At 36.3% G+C, this 22356-nt stretch overlaps 1 protein-coding gene across 1 annotated transcript in view; it reads right to left on the bottom strand.

The window, feature by feature from the left end:
- Positions 1-22356, bottom strand: part of atp10d (ATPase phospholipid transporting 10D) — a 25716-nt gene continuing 3360 nt past the window's right edge. Inside the window, exons 4-23 of the mRNA XM_058795208.1 lie at positions 17340-17544; positions 16702-16787; positions 16338-16444; positions 16107-16238; positions 15889-16001; positions 14889-15141; positions 13755-13969; positions 13408-13584; positions 11397-12030; positions 9689-9786; positions 9439-9565; positions 9162-9346; positions 7787-8054; positions 7620-7696; positions 5190-5315; positions 4892-5092; positions 4701-4781; positions 4492-4596; positions 3152-3339; positions 1-1498 (exon numbers count right to left, since the gene is read on the bottom strand). Of these exons, the coding sequence (XP_058651191.1) occupies positions 1270-1498; positions 3152-3339; positions 4492-4596; positions 4701-4781; positions 4892-5092; positions 5190-5315; positions 7620-7696; positions 7787-8054; positions 9162-9346; positions 9439-9565; positions 9689-9786; positions 11397-12030; positions 13408-13584; positions 13755-13969; positions 14889-15141; positions 15889-16001; positions 16107-16238; positions 16338-16444; positions 16702-16787; positions 17340-17544 (3607 nt within the window). The 3' untranslated portion in view covers positions 1-1269. The remainder of the gene's footprint in view (positions 1499-3151; positions 3340-4491; positions 4597-4700; positions 4782-4891; positions 5093-5189; positions 5316-7619; positions 7697-7786; positions 8055-9161; positions 9347-9438; positions 9566-9688; positions 9787-11396; positions 12031-13407; positions 13585-13754; positions 13970-14888; positions 15142-15888; positions 16002-16106; positions 16239-16337; positions 16445-16701; positions 16788-17339; positions 17545-22356) is intronic.

The raw sequence follows: 22356 nt of genomic DNA on the forward strand, positions 1-22356 counted from the left end.
TGGATGTAAGAGAACTTAAAATAAAGCAATCATGTCTTAGCTGCTATTGAGTGTACATTATTATCACCCTTTATCCCAGTTATACAACTATAGTGGTTCACAAAGACTTTTATTTTGTAGTCTGGACATCTTTCCTCTGTTGTTTATACCTGTTGTGTATATGTTCATATTCAAGCAGTGGTCAAGTTTTAAAGTTTTGAGTATTTTATTGCAAATTTACTAATGGCTCACATAAGGTGTAAAATAATGACTATAAATAATGTTTTCTAGTCAATGACTCAAAATCATCTTAGATGATCATTCTGGATTATTAATTCACATTTTCAAAATTCAAGCATTCACTTTTGCAGTGAAAATAAAATTGCATTGAAGTATAAAAAGCAATCTAGCATTCATCACGAAATACTGGGCTTGTCCATTTGTAATGCATGCAGTCAGCACGTTCACTGTCAGACTGAACACACAAATGGACATCAAGGACCTCGGGTCACAAATACATTAGCTCCTGTTTATGTTCATCTCATTTTATTCCTGAGCAGGGAAAGTTCATTTAATGTAAAGGCCTCATGGTATTGAACTTCTCCATGATCAGATACAGTATCAAACAGACAGAGTCATGCTTCTCCTAATTATTAAGAGGTTACCAGAAAAAAAAAAAAAAATTTCATTTGATCATTCCTATAGTCTCAAAGAGTAAGACCCGTCATTTGCAGTTTGCTAGAATAAACATGACTGTGGGAATTTGTGTTAAGGGAAGTGTGCAAGCTCATTTTCTCATGGTCTCATGGTCTATGCAGTAGTGAAGTTGTGATATTTTTACCCTCAATAGCAAAAATAGAGTATTGCATTAAAGTAGGAGCAAAGTAGCCACACTATGTTGGCAAACACTAACCACATCCTAACCCAAAATTCATCCTCACAACTCTTGAGGTTCTTGCATAATTCTGGAGTGCATGTGTAATTATAAATGTCACAGGCACAGCCTTGTGAAATGTAAACAATTCTCTTTATATCTTTTGTCTACAAAAGCCAGACTCCAAGTCTATTCTGCGATCACTGGACTGGAATGAGTTTGCGATGCAGTTCATCTGTAAGCTCCACAGAGCCAAGGTACTGTACATCACTGTGAAAACACTTTCTGGGCAGAGAAAAGCCAGATCTGACGTCTGACTGGTCAGAGTATCCGCCGATCATTAAAGTGCAAGAATATATGGTCACTCTTTGAACTAATGACCATGTTTATATGATCAAGGGCAACTTCCTTATTGGTCATGAGAGAACAGCGCCTGCTTCAGCGATACAGTCTGTTAAATGGGGCATGTCAACATTCACACTGAGGTTCTGAGGGACGTGTCTTGAAGACGGTCTTTGAGCAGCTTTGTTCTCCTTCCACTGCCGTAAACTCATGAAATAGTCTTGTGCTGAGAGTCTCTCCATTTTCTGTGCTCTCACCAGGTCAGATGGACAGATAGTGTTACAAAAGGCACGACACAGGATCCTGTTACACAGAAAGAGCCAAGAGTTAATTCATGACAAGATAAAACCACGAGACACTGATTCCAATAAAGTTTTCCAGAAGTCTTTTTTTTTTTTTACCAGCCATTGTGGTAACACCCACAGGCATCTTTTCTATGCAGGTAAAAGTAATACAACATAGATCCTATCTACTTGAATTGGGAACAACTGAAAACTAGTTTGTCAAGACTGGATTTCAACAACAGTGTAAATAATGTTGCTTCTTTAGCTTAAATCATGCTATAAAATTTTGTACATGCAGGTTCTTGCCTTCACTGTGAAAGATATATACAGCATTGCCTTAGAAATAGGAAAAAAACTAGAAGTAATCTTTGTGTCGGAAATGAGTTTAAAGGCTGAAACACACAACACGACTTTTGCCCAGATTTGCAGTCCGAAAGAGTCGACCGTCAGAGTCAGTCTGCATATTTTTAGCAGATGGAGTTGACAGATTTTGCACAGACTTTGATTCTGTTCACTTGGAGGATATCAAACGTTTTTTTGTTTGTTTGTTTTTTACATTTTTTTATATATTGTTTGCTATGCTTGTTTGTAGGGCTGCCCAATTTCGCCATAATTTTGATTATGTATCAGTATGACTACAAAATAATGATTATAATTAATTTGTATTTATTGTACAGTAATGTCAGGGAGACCTTAAAGGTTATATTGATAAGCGCTTCTCATTAGAATTATGGGAAGATGGTTGGCACATGTTAACGAAGGTCTTACGGGTTTGGAACGACGTGAGGGTGAGTAATTAATGACAGAATTTTCATTTCTGGGTGAACTATCCCTCTGAAGTGACCCAAACTCAGAGCAGATGCAGATATGTATCCACTCTGAGACTCTACAAACACTGGCAGATCATAAGATGCTCTGAAAACAGTGCCATGCTTCACTCCGAAACATGCAGCGCATACATTTATTAAGTGTATGATGCCGTTTTTTTCTGTAGCCATTTAAAAAGTGTATGATGCCTAAAATCTGTTCAGATTTTAAAAGTCATGTAGTGTATTCCAGCCTTTAACATGCCATCTTGGTAGTCAGGTCACTGGATTTTGCAACAGCGCTACATTTACATACACCCTCATAATGCGATTATAAATGGGATTTTGCCAATATCGCAATTAAACTTTACTTCACATAAACATAATACTTTGATCAAACTAATGCGATTAAGCTCATAATTGTTGAAACCATAATCACATTAAACGATGTAGCGCCAATTTTAATGGCAATAAACAGGCATATAAACACCTTAATCACATTATTACTGCACTGACCAAAGGGAGCATGTGCGAGTCGTGAAAATTATGAAAATAAATCCAGGAATTATTTGATTGTTGGATTTTAAATCAGCGGGGTTGAGGCATCAAAAGTAACTAAGTAACTAAGCTGTTTTATGGAAAGTAACTAATATTATTACTGAAATATTATTAGTAATTAGTTACACTACTAGTTACTGCGAATAATCAGAATAATTGCATGTAAACAGGAGTGAAGAGGTTCGCTTGTGACATGCAAACATCTTAATAATAATCACATTATTATTTAAAAGTAGTGTTACAGTCCGTTACTGTGACTGGTATGATTCAGATGTGTGTGTGTGTGTGTGTGTGTGCGTGTGTAATACCTAGGTAGCAGGGCCAGGACTGTGGTAAGTCCACATACTAGGTAGTAGAGTGGCTCAGACATCATTTTTGTCTCAATGCCCAAGGGGTTTGTGGGAGAATTGCATGTCACACACGTAAGACTGAACAACAGAACAAAGGCATAATAGAACAAGGCACTGAAGAGCAGCAATGTAGTATGTATCCATGTCTGAAAAAAATAAATAACATAAGACCAGCATTAGCATAAGATACAGAGACAGTCACCCATAAATAAAGGGATAAAATAATATCCTGGTATGTATGCACATTTTGTGACAAGAATAACTCAATATTGTGTTGTTACTGTGGTGTTTTTTTTGCAATTTGTTTATCTGCACTGAATGATGATGTGACATCATGTATACAGCCAATCAAATGATATGTTATCTTTAATTTACAGTTTTGTGAAGCTGTATCTTGGGCCAACAGGATTGTACCATGGGTGGGGCAAAACCTCCAATCAAACGTTTAGAATAAATCGTTTTTGTTTTTGTTTAAATTCAAATTAGCATATTAGACTGTTGGAAATTTAATTTAGAGAAAACAGAAAAAACATTTTACATTTTTAAATTTAATTTTAAAATATATTAAATTGGTGATAGAGTGCTCTTCTTTTAAATTGTTATTTTTCACAAAATTCAGCATTGGTGAGCATAACAGATGTCTTCCAAAAATATTAAGAAATTTCAATGATTCCAATCTTTTGACTGTTAGGTGTTTAAGAGATTTTGTTGTCACACTTGGGGCCAGATTTACTAAACAGGGCAAATTAGCGTTAGAGTACAATTCCATAAAAGCGCCGATGGGAGGGGAAAATTCTGCATTTGATTTACTGACAATGCGCACATTAAAGAACATATTTCATTTCCATAATGTCCAGCGCAATCAACCAAGAGCAGCGCAAATTAGTGCCTGCTTTGAGACACATTTAAAACTTTTTGGGGGCCTTAAATAATGGGGCAAATACCAGTAAGTTGACAAGAACAAACATCACTTTGCATGATTGATTTTAATACTCTCCTCCCATAAATTTTGCGTCTGAAAGGGAAACTCCTACAAATGCATATTCAATAAGGTCAGATGCAAAAATAACTGTGTCCACACCTTTTTGTGCACACCTGCACATCTTTAGTAAATCCTAACAGTACTATTTTAATGCCAAAAAAAACGGTTTGCGCTGGTGCAAGCTGTTTGTAAATCTGGCTCTTGATGTTACATTTGTCCTGGAATGCAATAACTATTCTAAAGATTTACTTTACATATTACACAGCATTATAGATGAGAAACAAAATATAGCACTGAGCAACTGTGATTGACTCACCAATGTGCGACTCTCTATAACCTGATGCAGGAGGATAATGAGGAGAGCGGAGCCATTGATTGGAGAGCCAAAGGTAAATACCCCTATATCAGACCCTGCATATGCCTTCAAAACAAAACAACAATATAAATTGTTAAAATGTGAGCACTACTCTGACAATTAAACATTATGATACTCAGTAAAGTGAAGTGAATTTTAGAATGACTTACAAAGTAAGGTATGAAGAAACACACTAGGCTTTGGTAAAATGCATCGAGAATATTCATCCAGAATGTTGACGGAAGATAGGCCTGAAAATCAAGCATCACATAACTACACATAAGCCATCACTATGTTCATAACCATGTACAACACATTGCAGAACAACACAGTGCAATGGAGTGTGAGACAGGATGTCCACCTGCGAGTTTTGTCCAGACTTGTAGAGATCAGGCAGGTCTAGGAGCGTCTCACCGGACACATCTTTGTCCAGCACGCCGTATATGATTGGAGGGACAGAGGTGAAGAGCAGGTTGAAGAAGATTAAAACCCATGAGTTGGTCATTGTGCTGCCTGAAAATCCACAGAAAATCTGGTACCAGAACAAAAGGTTCACGTACATCTACATGAGAAGAGAAAAGAAGAGGAACAAGTCAGGACTGCATTGATTCAGAAGATAAGGCTGCATGAGGAACTGTGTAAATGTGTGTATTACTCACCACATTCTTGTAGAAGAAATAGAGGATCATGTTAGCCAAACGAGCGTAACACCAATGACCGTGTACCAAAATGACCTTTCTCAGGAACTTAAATCTAGAGATAGCAAAGTCACTGGACATCACCGCCTATATATGGAAAAGAGAATCTGTTTTATCAGATGAACAACAAGGTTTTAACTATAAAGAGAAATTGGAGGGGGAAAAAATATATACACACACACACACATACATATATATATATATATATATATATATATATACACACACACACACAGTATATATTCATACACACACACAATCAGTAAAAGTGGGACTGGAAAAATTATATCCTTTTACATAGTTGTTCTTTCTCATTGATTCTATATTAATCTATACAAATGAATTATCCAACATGTGTAAACATATTTTCAGAGTGGATTCTACTGAGCATTATTTTTCTTTTCTCCAAGTACGCGTGAGATAAAACAAACAAGACAGTGATGAAAGGAAAAGTTGCATGTGTTTCAGGGTTGTGCATCAATCTGAACTAGTGTACTGTTGGTACATTAGCGTGGTTAGAGTTCAATATATTACATAATTAGAAAATTCAAATTTTGATGTCAATATTTCTTTTATAAAGCTATGTGAAAACAATGTAGTGGACATTTTATGGTTTAGATTGTGGTGTTAATGGTTTTGACTTTGAGCTTAGAGTAGAGAAATTAAATAAAGCTGCAGTCCGTAAATTTTGCCTCTTTGTCGCCATCTCTGTTTGAAAACCTGGAATTGCAAGCTGCTTGTGGAATTATCTCGCTTGCATGGGTTGTGAGTTGGCACGGCTACAGCGCGGATGAATCTAATGTTTTGAAGTGAATGTGTGGCTGTCAGTCACAGCACCGGTGTGGATGTTTACTGTACTTCGCAATCACAGATTCTAGCCTACGTCTTGGAATATATGACCCAAATAAGAATTTTCACCGTATATTGTCATCTGAACAAGTAAGTAACAAGTCTGCCACATTTGTTCTGACCAACTGAGGAAAAAAGTATTACCATAAATCGCGCTACCAATGGTGATTTAATCTAACGATCAGTTAGCTCATATCACATCAAACTGTGCAAATTATTATTATTGTTATACTTTATTCTCAAATTATTAATGTTAACAACATCAGCATTGTGTGACTATGAGTGTTTTAGCGTGTAGATTTCAATTTCTGTTCAGTCTAATATCTAATTGTCATGCCATTCGAATTTCATATTAAGAAATTCTTTTAACCCAAAAAGCAAATTATTCTCCCTTCGAACTGGTTTTCTTTAAAATACAAATCTTGTGTAATCTCAGGCTATCTGTACTTAAAAGCACATTTAAAACTGAAATATAATTTAATTTCATTCACATGTGTTTTATAAACACATAATCCTTTCTGAATTACAATCCACCATCAAAATGATACATTTAATTATTCTAGCTGCTGTGAGAAAAGGCTATAAACGATCCGTCACCCGCAGGATCCTCACATGCGATCGCCTACTAGCCGGGACAACTTCTTTATGTTTACAGACGTGACGTAATGACGCAGTGCCATGCGCGAATTTCCCGCGAAAACCTACCCGTACCACTCAAATTAGAAAACATTATTATAAGCTAACTGTTGTGAATCGGGATAAAGTAAGGCGACAGTTTTGAACACTGGCTGGTTATGTACTTGCTCAAATATGGATTTCGGATAATTTTTAACCAAAAAAAGTTACGGACTGCAGCTTTAAATAAATATTAATTTTGACATACACTACTGTTAAAAGGTTTGTGGTCAGGTCAGCCAGATTTTTTTTTTTTTTTAGAAAGAAATTAATACTTTTATTTAGCAAGAGTACATTAATATGATCAACAGTGACAGTAAAGACATTTATAATTTTACAAACAAATTATATTTATCATTCTATTTCCCGAAAACATGCATCACTGTTTCCAAAAAATATTAAGCAGCACAACTGTTTTCAACATTGATAATAATAATAAATATTTCTTGACCAGCAAATCAGCATATTAGAATGATTTCTGAAGGATCATGTGACACTGAAGACAGCTGAAAACGCCATCACAGGAATAAATTATATATTAAAATATTTAAATTGTAATAAATTTAAAGTGTAATAATATTAGCATTTCATTGTATTTTTGAACAAATAAATGTAGACTTGATGAGCATAGGAGACAAACTTTTGAACAGCAGTGTAATTAGCCAAAATTTGACATAATTATTCAAAATGTATAATGCAATTACATATCTTGTGTTGTTTTTGTTGAGTGAATCCCTCCTTATACCTTTCCAATTTAACATCCTATGAAATGTGGTCAATCCAGTTTAATTCACCCTGATTAATCGCAAGGTAGTAAATTCTTAATTGCTGACATTTGCCCAACCCTAGTTTCTGCTTGTACTGTACCTGCATGCCCTCCTGGCCTGAGATGCCGATGCCAACATCTGCCATTTGAATCATACTGACATCATTGGCTCCATCACCTGAATATAAGCATCACACATTTCAGTTTGAACAACATTCTGCACTGACATTCAACCACACACCTTCATCAGACCTTTCACTGCCCTTACCTATAGCCAGGGTCATGACCTTCAGCTTGTCTCTGACGAGCCGCACCACTTGGCTCTTCTGCAGAGGGGTGGATCTACAGCATATGACTGAGCGACAGCAGCATGTGAGCTCCAGGAATGACCCCTGTAGCTCCTTCTGCAGAGCGTAGTCCAGCGTACGGCCGTCAATGACCAGCACACAGTCAGAGCTATCATCTTCAGACACGCCTTCCTTTGTGACCTGTCTGATCTCATGTTGTAACTCATGAAGTCGAGCCTCACATGTCTCCTGAGGGATAAAGCACACACAGAAAAGAAATTTAGATTCCAGTTATATATCAATTTCAACATAAAAGCCTGAACTTTCTCTGCCTTTGTTTTTGTGATATAAATTAAGGGGAATCCCAAAAACCAGAAGAGACAGAAAAAGTCTTTCTGATCTACCTAGATTTTTTTGCATTTGGCAGAAGCTTTTATGCAAAATGCTTACATTCTATTGAAGTGCACATTTATTTTTTATTAGTTCACAAATTCCCTGGGAATCAAACCTATAATCTTGCCGCTGTTAGCATCATGCTCTACTGTTTGAGCTACAGAAATATGTAGATGTTTTGGACACAAGAACAGATAGTCTAATATGAAGAAAAATCCCAAATTTTGGAATTTTACAGTCAAGTGTGGTTTAGCTTACTGCATATTATACACAAAATATTAAATTGACAGAGAAAAATATTTAAATACTTGATAAATAATTTATATTTATACATTTATTTGTACAATTGTTATCTCACTATTAATTTAGGATTAAGATAAGGAATGTGAATATAAATCAGAATGGTGTGTATATATTTTTTTCTATTTATTATACTGTATATTATATAGTATTCTGTGGGTCAATATCACTGTATGCATCTTATGGTTTATGCTTTGAATAATGGCCCATAATTATCTAAAAAAAAATGTGTGGGAGCTCAGCTAATATGTTTCTGTAGTACTTGAGTGTCTACTGTTTATGATATGACATAAAGTGAATGGGAAAACCAAAATTTTTGAGTATTGTGAGGGTTGAAACGCACTCTATGGTGATATTGACCCCTGTATTATGTAGCATATGGAAAATGTCACAACTATATGGAACATGTTTGCCTGCACATAAGCATCACCACACAAAATATTTAGAGCATGTGCTTTATTCTCCAAGCCACATTTTTTGAGATGTCTAGCCACATCTGGCAACTAAAAGTTTTATTTTGTTTTTTATTCTCTGTTGTAAACAGACTTCTATGGTCAACAGCTGCATTGAATGGCCAGCACTATCAGGGAGTATATTGTCTTTTATCTTCTGTCTATTATCTTATATTATCTTCACTCTCCTTCCTCCACCACATCTACTTACCTTGCTATCACAATTGGCCATCAATATGTGGTCTGTAGGTCTGAGGAGTTTGCAAGCAAAAGCAATATTAATAGCCGTCTCTTGTTTGTCCCCAGTGAGGACCCATACTTTAATCCCAGCTTCTTGCAGAGCCTCAATGGTCTCAGGTACTTCCTCCTGCAGGCGGTCTACTATACCCGTCGCCCCTGGAAGCCAAGACAAAATTAGGCTAGGACAACCAACACAAAATAAAATTTCCAGACAATTTACTTTTGTTTTCACTGTCTTAGTATCTCACCCAGTAATGTGAGATTAGTTTCCAGTCTCTCGGCAGATTCAAGCAGAAGCTCTTCTCTGTTTTCAATGCTGGTTTCTGCATACTCATGTCTCTTCAACCAGGCTTTGTATTCCTGCTCTTCCAATACCTGTCAATCATATGCCAACAATTTGTTTCAAGACTCAACCTCCATGCAGAGGCATTTCAGTGCTGTGTGCTAACAGAAGGTAATAAATGTTGCAAATAAGGGAAGTGAGAGATAAAGACTTACTTTTTTAGCAACACAGAGAGTGCGCAGTCCCTCTCTTGCATACTGGTCCAGTTGTCTCTGCGTCCGTTCCATGATCTCCCTAGAGAAACCATCTTCAGCTGCACCCCACATCCACACACAGTCAAAACACAGACATGAGTTTATAGGGACAACAAGCATCCAAATCTACAACATGAAGGGCTGCACAATGGAACACTTCATTGCCTAAGGCTATGGATTACAGGTAATAATGTTGTAAAAATGTTTAGTTTTTTTGCATAGACTGATCATTTTACTTCATAAGGCCTCAATATATCATCAGGAGCCACATGTATTAATTTGGTCTTTCCTGTATCTGACTGGCAAAGTGACGGCACCCATTGACCATCACTAGGGACCATCATCTTTAATGTTCTACTTTAGAAAGACAGTCACCTACATCTCAGATGGCCTCAGGGTGAGTAAATTAACAGCAACTTTTCATTTTTCCTATCCCTTTTACTGGAATTAAAATAAAATGCGATTTTTTAACTTTAAAAGACTATAATATAATTTAAATAAATACAAAGTTTGCAAACACTTGGTTTTGTCTGTAATCTACTAAACATACAGTACTTCACACACTTGAGGGGATCATGACTCAGTTGTTTTAACATTTGATTCTTTTCAGAGGTCTCAAGGCACGGTCACATTGCAGACACTTTGATTAAATTTAATAGGCAAAGAATTTCCAATTGCACAGATTCCTATTGAGATAACTGCATTTTGGCCAAAGCATTTTGGCGTACAATGGTTAAATTTGACCGCACCCTTAGGGTGCTTCACTCATTTGAACCAACAGAAAGAGGCCTTTTTAAATCTTTAATATCTAAGCAGAAGTAATATGGGATGACAGCAGTATGAGATGTTACAAAAATATCTGCAATATGGGAAAGAAAAATAGTAACTTCATTTTTAATTATTCTTAAAAAAAAACTTCCACAGGGATAGTTCAGTAATAATTAAAATTCTGTCATCATTTACTTGTTCCAAACCTGTATTAATTTCTTTTTTCTGCAGTTTCTGGTCCCCATTGACTTCTGTAGTATTTTTTCCATACATACTATTAAGTCAGTGGAGACAAGCAACTGCTTGATGGTTACCCACATTCTTCAAAATGTCTTCTCTTACATTCCACAAAAGAAACTCGTACTGGTTTGGAACAACTTGAGTGAGTAAATGATGAGAGAATTTTCATTTTTGGTTGAACCATCACTTTAAATGAATTTTAAGGTTTAAAGGGATAGTTTTCCCAAAAATTTAAATTTGTAATCATTTATTTACCCTTATGTTGTTCCAAACCTGTATGAGTTTCTTTCTTATGCTGAACATAAAAAGAAGATATTTTTAAGAATCTACTATGGAAGTCAATGGGGACCAACAACGGTTTGGTTCTTCATAATATTTCAAAATATCTTCTTTTGTGTTCAACATGAGAAAGAAACTTATACAGGATTGGAACAACATGAGGGTGAGTAAATGATGACAAAATTTGTCAAAAAAACTATTCCTTTAACTTTAAAACTGTCATGTCATTTTGCTTCTGAAGTAAATCTATCTTGCTTTAAGAATGCTGTGTTTATCAATTAACTAAGTCCAAAAACTGACTGTACAATATCTAAAGCATTTGCATTGTTTGGGACAGTGTGAACCAACCTTAATAAATGTTAAAAGACGTCACCTCACATACCTGCTTCAGCCAGCTCCATAATGACATTATCAGCTCCTTTAGTGTAAACGACCACCTCTCCAGTGAGCGGATGGCGCACCACCACAGACATCCTCTTGCGGGCAGAATGAAATGGCAGTACGTGAAGCAGAGGGATGGACAGCGGCCCAGTGCCTGGAACAGCCACAAGGACTTGCTCTGGGGACCGGCCCAGCAGAGTACACCCATAGGCCTTCGCTGCTTGCACCAATGCCGCCTCATCCGGGCTCTCCGCCTCGTACAGCAACTCTTCTGCCTCATCTTCATCATCGCTCCCTGACTCATCAGCAGAGTTATCTTTGGCCTTCTTTATGTCGTCCACGTCCTTGCTCCACGCCCCACTGGACAGCGCTGGTGTGACGGGGGTGGTTGGAGTGTTTGAAGGGGTGCCAGAGGGTGTGATGGGTGACTGTAGTGTCATGATGGGTGTTTGCGGGCTGTTGTTAGGGAAGTAGGAAGCCGAACGACCCCGGGTGAAGAGTTTCTTGGTTAGGCTGGGAAGAGTGTCTGTGTTTTGACTAGGTGATGAGGGAAAGCGAGGCAGACTCAGCTTCTGAAACATAGCCTTCATCTCCTCTAGAGAGCGCAGGGGTGTGCGAACCATGGGCATCTGAACCTGATATTACAAATGAATATTAATCTCATGTATGCAACACACATAAATGCCCACACGGAATCTGGGTTTATTTAATATTTTGCCTAATTTGATTATGCTTTCAGCAATAAGAAAAGATAGTAATTTCTGCCAAGACCGAACAGTTTGACAGCCAGACTAAAAACTTACTGGCCCACTGGGAAAAGTCCCAGCAATGCTAAATTGATTGCTAAGGCCAGTTTATTCCTGCAAGGTGACATTCAATGAATGATGTTCAATGAAACACATCCATTAAAAACTGCCACTGATTAAGATAAATATTGAAATTTTGAAAATCTATATCAGATTGTTCAGCAAATTTAACTGTGATTCTAATAATAGGAAAATCACTCTGTTTACCCTGCATATTTAATCTTTTTTTTTTTTTACAGCATATTTATTGTGAATTAAATGCTTAATCGTAAAACATAGCAAAACAAACAAACAAACAACTGGACATTTTAAAAGTATGGTCACATTTACCACTGTTTTATCAGTTTTCACGGGTGAAATGGAAATCCACCCCAATGGGTTCAAGTTGGACATGCAGATTTGCAGTGTTGACGATAAAACTGCTTGGTTTGAAAGTGACTTTATTGTGAGTGGTGCTTCATGCATCCCTACACTATTGACAATAGACAATGGATCTTTTTGTCTGTAATGGATCTCTTTTGCCCTCAATTTGCCTTTACTGAAATTTTGCTAAGTGATTTAGCACTTGCCATACTAATATGTACAGTTCATACAATTTTTCTTTTCATATAAAATGCTTGTATCAGAACAGTTGTTTTAAAAACACAAAACGATGGCAATATGTGACACTTGTGATGCCGTCTGAACGTTTCGGAGCCTGTAGCACCAGAGCTTTATGGGGGATGAATTGAAAGAAGCTTTCCTGAAAGGGATTTATCATGCAAACTTGTAGTTACGTAAATGTACAGAAGTCTGTAAAAATACCAATTAAAGCATTATAGTATTATTATTAATAATAATAAAGCACCACTGTATTATTTAAAAATATTAATTGGTGAATATGAAAAATGGGTAACACTTTAGTATAGGGACCAATTCTCACTATTAATTAGTTGCTTATTAGCATGCCTATTATTAACATATTGACTGTTTATTAATACTTTTAAAACACATATTCTGCATGACCATATTCTATATCCCTAATCCTACCCAATACCTAAACTTAACAACTACCTTACTAACTATTAATAAGCAGCAAATTAGGAGTTTATTGAGGCAAAATTCATAGTTAATGGTTTGTTAATAGTGAGAATTTGGACCTTAAAATAGAGTGTGACCAAAAAATGACAGCACGAGTTTGAGACTATCAGTTGCAATAATTCATACCACATGTCTTGGCTGAGTGGGTGAGGAAACTACTACAGTGTTGCAGACAGTGAGGGCGAGAAAGAAGTCGAGTATGTGAGAGATTTCAACGGCTTGCTGTCGGAGAGGGGAACGCATGGGTGAAGACAGTGTGTTCAGCTTCGCCTGAAGCTGAGGGTCTGGAACAACGGCACATTCCTAGATGACAATTGACAAAATAACACAACGTCATATACGTGACAATAAATACTTGAGGCGTGTGTTACTGTAAAAATTAATAGATAACTAATACAGGGAATAAAGTAATAAAGACATGGAAAAGTACACATGTACAGTAAATATTACAGATAAGTCTGTTCTTGTCTCACCATGGCGCTGCTGAAGGCTCCGGGTGTGTGTCTGCGGAGTGTGTCGTGGACTGAGTGTGTGTCAGACTCTGCAGTGAGGGTATTGAGGGACACTGAACTCCGGTTGCAGCTGAGCGATTTACAGCTCAGTGACTTCCTGCTAGTGCGTGACCTCAGGGTGAGAGAGTGATCTGCATCGCCACAGCCCTGCTCCTCATACCGTTCCAGAGAAATCGCTGAGGAGTAACAAGTAAACATGATCATAAGCAGGGGACTATCAAACGTTCAATCATTATCATAGAACACTATCAATATCTTATATATACAGCACAAGTTATTAAGAGGGAGTGTTCCAAACACCCTAAATATCATGAAGGAAGGTCAAACTGAATGAGCACCTATTTATACTTTGAGAAATAGTAAAGCTAATCAGTAATAATAGCTACAAAAAAACTAGTGATAGTAAGCTGGATAATATAAAAGACAAAATCAAATAATTTTATTCAAAAAACAGAAAATTTTAATATTTTAAGAAATGATGCGGAAAAAAGTAATTTAAAACATTTTAACAAACGGCAAAATACGAAGGGGCGTGAATACATTTGCAAGGCACTGTACACACACACACACACACGTTTGTTTTTGTGAAAAGTGGGGACATCCCATAAGCGTAATGGTTTTTATACTGTACAAACTGTATTTGCTATTGCCTACACCAACCCTACACCTAAACCTACCCCTTACAGCATACTTTGTGCTATACACTCCATTCTGTGTGATTTATAAGCGTTTTGAAAAGTGGGGACATGGGGTAATGTCCTGAAAAGTCACCTTCTCCTTGTAATACCTGTCATACCCTTGTCATTATACGAATTTATGTCCTCTTTTGTCACAAAACGCACACACACACACACACACACACAACTAATCCTATGATTTATTACCGGTTTTTAGAGAGCGGAGTTAAAAAGTAAACCATAATCAATTTATGAATATCTTAAGTTAGCATGTTAAGCGTGACAGCTTTAAAAAGCATTCTGTAAAATCTTTTTAGATCATAAATCAACTGTATTTTTAACCACTCTTATCCTTATGAATGGCATGCCCAAAGAATCAATCGGGTATATTTTGAAGGCTGTTGTGAAGTAAACTGACCATTCTCACAGTGAGGGTACTCAGTTCCTGCAACAGTGCAGCGGCGGAACAGCATGCGGTTCTCTGTAAGGGTTCCCGTCTTGTCAGAGAACAGGTACTGGATCTGTCCAAGATCTTCTGTGATGTTCAACGCTCTGCACTGCACTCCCGTGTCCAGTACTGGGTTATACAGATCTAAATCATTCTGAATAAAATAAATCTGTCCCAGCTTCACAATCTCTATTGACACATAGAGGGAGATGGGAATCAGCACCTGCAACAGAGGGAAGAGGAGACAGAGAAGGACAGCAATGTCAGATATTGTAGGCACTATGTATTTTAATGAGCTTCATTTCTCCAGTCTTCAGTGTCACATGGGCCTTCAGAAATCATTCTAATATGCTAATTTGCTGCTTAAGAAACATTTTTTGTTATGATCAATGTTGAAAACAGCTTTTGCTGCTTAATAATTTTGTGGAAACCATCATACAATTCCAAGATTTAAAAAAAAAAAGTATACTTTTAATTAGCAAGAGTGCATTAAACTGATCAAAAGTGACAGTAAATACAATCATAATGTTACAAAAGATTTCTATTTAAAATCAGTGCTGTTTTTTATTAGTCAAAGAATCCTTAATTTTAGATTTAGAGTTTTTTTTTATGATTTTCACAAAATTATTAAAATCACAACTGTTTCCAACACTGACAATAATTAAAAAAAAAAAAAAAAGTGCAATCAGCAAATTAGAATGATTTCTGAATGATCATGTGACACTGAAGACTAAAGCAATGCTTGCTGCAAATTCAGCGTTGCCATGACAGGAATAAATTACATTGTAATATAAATTCAAATAGAAAACAGTTTAAAAATGCAAAAACATTTCACAATATTAGTTTCTTTTCTGTATATTTAATTAAATAAACACAGCCTAGGTGAACAAAAGAGACCTTATTCCAACCTTTTGACCGGTAGTTCACATGTATGTGTAGATATCACATGTTTCCGCTCACTATCACTCACCTGCAGAACAATGATCATAGTCCAGAACATGTAAAAGGCAGCGAGAGCAGGGTGTGTGTCATCAGGGATCATATAAATGGTATTCTGCAGTTCACTCAACCAAAAACCATGACCTGTAGATCACAACCACATTTTCACTAAACCCACAAAAACAGCATTAACTTAGTACTTAAAAGTTTAAATCCTGTCACAAGTATGTCAATGACCATGATACTAACCTACAGCAGCAATAAGGCACATGAGCAGCAGTAAAACGACACACCAGAGGACGTCCATATTGAGTCTGCGCTCCAGTTTACTTCGTTTGTAGCGTGGTCCACTGTTATTCTGCATTGCTTTTGTCTCATGACCTGCAGACACACACACAAACATTTCTATTGCTCAATCAAGCTCTTTTTTAATGATACAATGATCTTGTCATATCTGAAGTGCAAAGATGTGAAACTGACCTGCATAGACCACAATGCCAATCACAGTCTCTGTGTTCCTCACAGTGCAGCTCCTCAGGAGCAGGTTTTCACTGTGGAGTCCAACCCGCATTTTACCAGGATGCTCCCTGTGCAAAGTCAAAGTCTCAGTTAACTCTTTTGAAGAGATGTTTAACAGAGTTAAGCCAAATACAGTTTTAAAATAAAAATAAATTGTAAAGACATGATATAATTCAGCCATAATATTTCTCTCCATGAAAATAGCCACAGAAGCTGGAATGGCGTTAAACACAAACAAAAACAAAGTCACTATCATTTTCATTCAAAAAAAAAAAAGTCTCCAGCCTTTTGTTTGTCATTTACAGAAGAAGTTTACTTTACTCACATGAAGCCTCTGAACCGTCTCAAGTCATTGTTGGGATTTTCACACTCAATGTGACTGCTGTAGTTTTCTGGAACAAATTCAGATCCCTAAAAGGAAGATCACATCACATTTTTAAACATACTGCATTCAAACTGCATTCATTTTTTAATAAAGATTTGAAGAAAAAATCATTAAACAAAGTAAAGAACTTCAGCATTTCATGAGAATATTTAAATTCACAAATTCAAAATATTAATTAAATACCACCACAACTCCTAAAAAAATCATAAAAGCAGGTGCACAGTTAAAAAGAAAAGCTAACAGTCCAACAAAAATAAATGAATTCCACACACTGCTATAGCTTGCAAAACATACAATGTTTCAGTCACGTGAACCTTCATCAGGCATTGTTCAGAATTCGAAAATTCAGAAACACAGAATCACTGATGATGCAAATTAAAGTTATTCTTTATATAAACTGCATTTTATTTCTTTTAAAAAGATTTTAATTACAAAATACATTGTCCCTTTTTAGCAAAACCTATTTCACCTCATATACTGTATATATATATATATATATATATATATATATGAAATGGAGGCAAAACGAAGACAATAGTGATGAAGATGATAACGAAATGTATAGACTGGTCACTCACCTGCTGTAGCAGGTCACGGACCACCTGCCTTTGTTTGAGGTTGGTTTCTCCATCCAGGTTGGCCGTCTCAATGTGACACACTCCGTTAGGATCAGACGAGTGCAGCAGCACCATGTCAGCAGGAATGATCTCATTACAGCAGAGACTGACCAGATCACCGACACACACCTCTGCCCAACGCCGCTCCACATACCTCTTCTGCTCCCTTCAACACACACACACACACACACACACACACACTCTTTATTTGGATTCACTATTAAAATTGGATAAACAACAGGATTCAAATATTGATTTCATTGTCAGTATTTGAGACAATAAATAAGATAAATCACATAAGCAAGTCTCTGTAAAAAAAGGAAATAAGGCACATTTCAAAATTTAAACATATTTTTTCCCAAATATTTGGTATTAAAATATGTGTAATAATGACCATGTTTTATGCATGGTTTTGTTATATATATATATATATATATATATATATATATATATATATATATATGTATAGCAATGGGGTCGTGTAAATTCCTGAGCAGGTTTAATCTGTGATAATGACTGTCTGCCTGAACATTATTCTACTTGTTCCTAATGCTGAATTCTTTTCATTATACAAGATGATCACGAAAGGCAAAAACTATTTGTTGGTTGCCAGGAACAACAAATGCAAATATACTATTTATTGCTCATTAAACAAAAATATTTGACTGCAGACTGAACAATCTGAATACAGTATTCCTGAGGCGTGTATAAATGTATTTATTATTAGTTAAAACAGCCCTCACAGTATTGATGACACTCAAAACCAGTCTTACAGGTGGTATAACTGAATATTTGCAGAACCACTGTGAAACAAAGCATTCAGTATATACCTGCACCATCCCACATGACAAAAACATACAAGTATATGCATTTCCAATGATGCTTTGTTTCTGTGCATTGATGTGCCATATGATTAAAGCACAACACAGAGATTCAAGCATTACTGCTTTATGCCTACTGAACTAAACACACCAGCCTCAATGCCATAGTAATCAAGCAAACACTGCGCTTCATTGTCACCCACAGCAACAGTTCCATAACAGGAAAACTAATATGACCCCCTGCGGCAAGACAATCACAAGGGAGCCTTTTTAAACTCAGCAGCATTAACAGCTTAGCTACAGCCAAATGTTGGATAATTCAACGTTTTGGTACAATATTTGTCAGGTCATTAGTGCGAGAAGGCAAAATATAAACAGCGTCTTCATACCTGCTGTATATAGTAGCAACATGCTACAAATACACCCATAACTCTTTCAAAATACATTATCAATTCAGCAACAGCATTTGAATAATTAGCAGTAATACTTTATTTTAAATTCCAATAAGAATAAGTGCTTTATAAGTACTAATAAACAGCCAATATGTTAATAATAAGCATGCTAATAAGCAACTAGTTAATAGTGAGAATTGGTCCCTATACTAAAGTGTTACCTTATAAGCTTTTGTCGACTCTGAGAAATCATACCATTGCCATTGTTCTCTCTCTCACACACACACACACACACACACACACACACACACACACACACACGTGATACAAAGAACAAACCTCTGATCAAGAGATATTCGCTCAAATTATAAAAGACAAACAGTTCGATACTAACTATACTTCAAGTTAACCATTAACTAACAGATACGCTAATAATAAAAAACAAATGACGCACATGGGTTACAGCACAGGATACAGATTGGACATAGACACAGAAGCTTGGAAGATTGGAAATTCAAAGCAACATTGTAACTGTGACACTTTACCATGCAAATCCAAATGACTGTATTTGGAAAAACCAAAGTTTATAGGATTTGACACATCCAATGAAGTTATGAAGCCACACCTCCGACTGTTTGAGAAACAAGTCGGTGTTGGGATCAAGAAACTGTCAAAAGTGAAATATCTGGGCCAAGTCACCTCACAGTAAGGTTAAATAATACCTTAACTTATAGTAAACATGCTTTTGAAAAAACAAAAATGCATGTATATACTGAACACATATATGTGCTATGCTATAATCCACTGATAGCAGATATCAGCTGCCATACCACATATGGTTAAAGCACGAAATGACATATGCACCTGTAGACAGTGTGTTATATGTATATTTTAATTCTCACATTCAGAAAGTTTCATATGTTTACCTGTCATAAACGTCACATAAGCCATTATTGACCTTTTGGTCAGACTTCCTCCGACGCTGGTCCTCCCAAAGGTCTTTAACAGCAGTAATGGACATCACGAAGACAATAGGAATGATCGAGATCTCTGGCTGGAATGCATTTACAATAGGCACAAAGTTCAATGCGCCCAAAAAGACAAAGTATACATTGGCCAAACGATGAAGTTGCTCGAAAAGATTCTTGGGAATGAAAGACAGGAAGGTGTACTTGGTCGTCCGGACCTTATTCCTGCTGTACTTCTGCTGTAATTCCAGTATTTCTTCATGTTCAGTCCAATTTGGCATGACAACCCTTCTGTTTTTGGCCAGATCTTTTGCCATGCCACCTCCTTGATCTTGCTCCAACTGCTGAATCATTGCAGCCGGACTCTTCCGCTCAGTCTTTAAGAACGGTCCAGCCAATTTAGGAAGATTCTCTATCCCAAACATGTCCAACAGGTCTCACCATCACTAGTCAGATTCATGTCTCTGATTCTGTCCCAGCCAAGAACAACACAAGCAAGATCTGACACCTGAGAAGCCTTATGCTCTTCAAAACCTTTGTTTCAACAGTAGTGCATGTGGCTCAGAAACCTGTAATAATCTACAACATATAGACCGGGCTGCTCTTTATCCAGGAAACACTCCCAGGCATCATAAACAAAATAGACGTAGATCTTTTTATGACTTGGAGGCAGTTTTTAGACAGGGAAAACTGAGGGCTGGTAAATATGCAGCCTGTTTGCAGTGTGACGTTTATCTCGGACAGAGAACACAAGTAATTTATCATCTAAGGAGCTCTGGACTTTTGAAGCCAAGGCTATTATTATTATTATTACTATAAAGCTTAATGAGGACTGGATGCAATTACAAGCATTCCTTTATCAAGGCTATTTTTTAATTGCATGTTGTAGATATGATATAAGATATTTTTAGTGTTTTACTGTGGCTATAGTCAAACACAGATGAAGGCAAAGCAAAGTGTGCTGTGTCTTGTTACAAGAAATGAGCACTGGCTATAGGGGTGGCACATTCACAACTACATTTGAAGTTTCACATCAAGACACTAGAGTTCATTAAAATATCCCTTCAAGGAAATACTGAAGAATTGTTTTAGAAATAGACCCTTTATCAGCTAATGTCTTTACATAAAAGACTGAAGAAAGAACAAAGGAAAATCATTCATTTTAATGGCTAAAGTCCTTGAGAGCCTAGAAGGAAGTTTTGCACAATATGGAAATTATGCAATGCTATTTCTTGGAAATGAACTGCTCCTCTAGGAGGTGCACTGTTTGGTTAGTGAATCTGTCAACAGTCAACACTTTTTAATGATAGTAACAGTGAGGGGTTCCTGTTTATGGTAAAAAAATAAATAAATAAAAAAATCACATCGGTGGTGGCTGATTTTAGCATGTTGATTTGGTGTCTGAGCCTATGGTGAGAGAGATCACTCTGACTGGCTGTTCAGTTTAGCAAACCAGCGCACAGAAAAGAAAGCGAAAGTGATGAAAGCAACTGACAAAGTCAAGAGGCCATAGACAGCAGTTAAGCTAAACGTAGGGCTTTCTAACACTGGGATCCTTCTAAAGGATATGCAGAGATGCAGGTGATACACCGGGCCAGGAACAACACTATGTTCCAAATCTTTTTTACTCTTTTACGCTTTTCTGGTGCTTATGAATAACACCATCTGTCCTTTCTAATCGTTACTTGATGGGTCAGGTTTTTGGAGAGACTGGATAGACGTTAAGTGACATGTACATGGATGGTCATGTTATGGGTTTCTGTTTTTGATCTCAGAACATTTTTACAGCTCAGCTTCTATAAAAGGTCTTTAAAGCTGGTGGGGAAATTTGGGCTAAAAGTTACAGCATATTTTAGGAGTATAATGAAGTCATTTATTTCTAAAGGTGAAGGAAAATTTGTTCCTCATGGTATGACCCTTTTAATATGCCACAGTCACAAGATGCAGAACAAAGAAGAAGCCATTGCATTTTATCCAAAGCTAAAGGCTCAAAGAACAGCGACAGATTAAGAATAGGATAAATGAACTGTAACTCAAAGTTGCCTTGAGCTGTAAACTTCATATATATTTATTTATTTATTTTATTTTTTTCATGATAAAGCTCATTTCCAAAAAGTGTTATTGGTAAGACTAAAATGAAAATAAAACTAAAATTAAGCAAAATAAATAAATAAAATCATGAATTGAAATAAAGCTTAAATAAAATAAAATGTAATTGTGGAAAACTTTACAGAATTACAAATGTCACCTTGGTAACCAACTGGAATTAAATAAGTTTAAAATACAAAAATTATTGAAGGTAAAACAAAAAATTAATTAATTAAGCCTAAATAAAAATATAAAAAGATAATGACAAAAATTACAAAACAACATCAAATTACTAAAACTATAGTTATAACGAAAACTGAAAATATAAAAATTAATGCTAATTCAAAATATGAATAAATGCTGTTATAATGTATAAATAACACTGAATAAAACCTATTCTAAATAGCCTCATCACTTTATTTTGAATGGATTGTGGTCAAAGTAACAAAATGAAAAAAAAATTAACTGATGGCTGAGTGGTCTCACAATGTTGAATATTTTAACAAATTATAAATCACTTTGTAACAATTTGCATGGCAGACCGCATTGCGTTGCTTTTATCCATCAGTAAAATAGTCGTTTTTAATTGCAATGTGAAAAGACAACAGACAGTGGTCTTGCAATCTGTATCATTTTATGGGCCTCATAGTTATTCATCCGTCTTTGCCTGGTAGAACACACGCAACCCTCACTAGACATTTACCTTGAA

This window comes from Onychostoma macrolepis, chromosome 13, assembly GCF_012432095.1.
Source record: "Onychostoma macrolepis isolate SWU-2019 chromosome 13, ASM1243209v1, whole genome shotgun sequence".
NCBI lineage: Eukaryota > Metazoa > Chordata > Actinopteri > Cypriniformes > Cyprinidae > Onychostoma > Onychostoma macrolepis.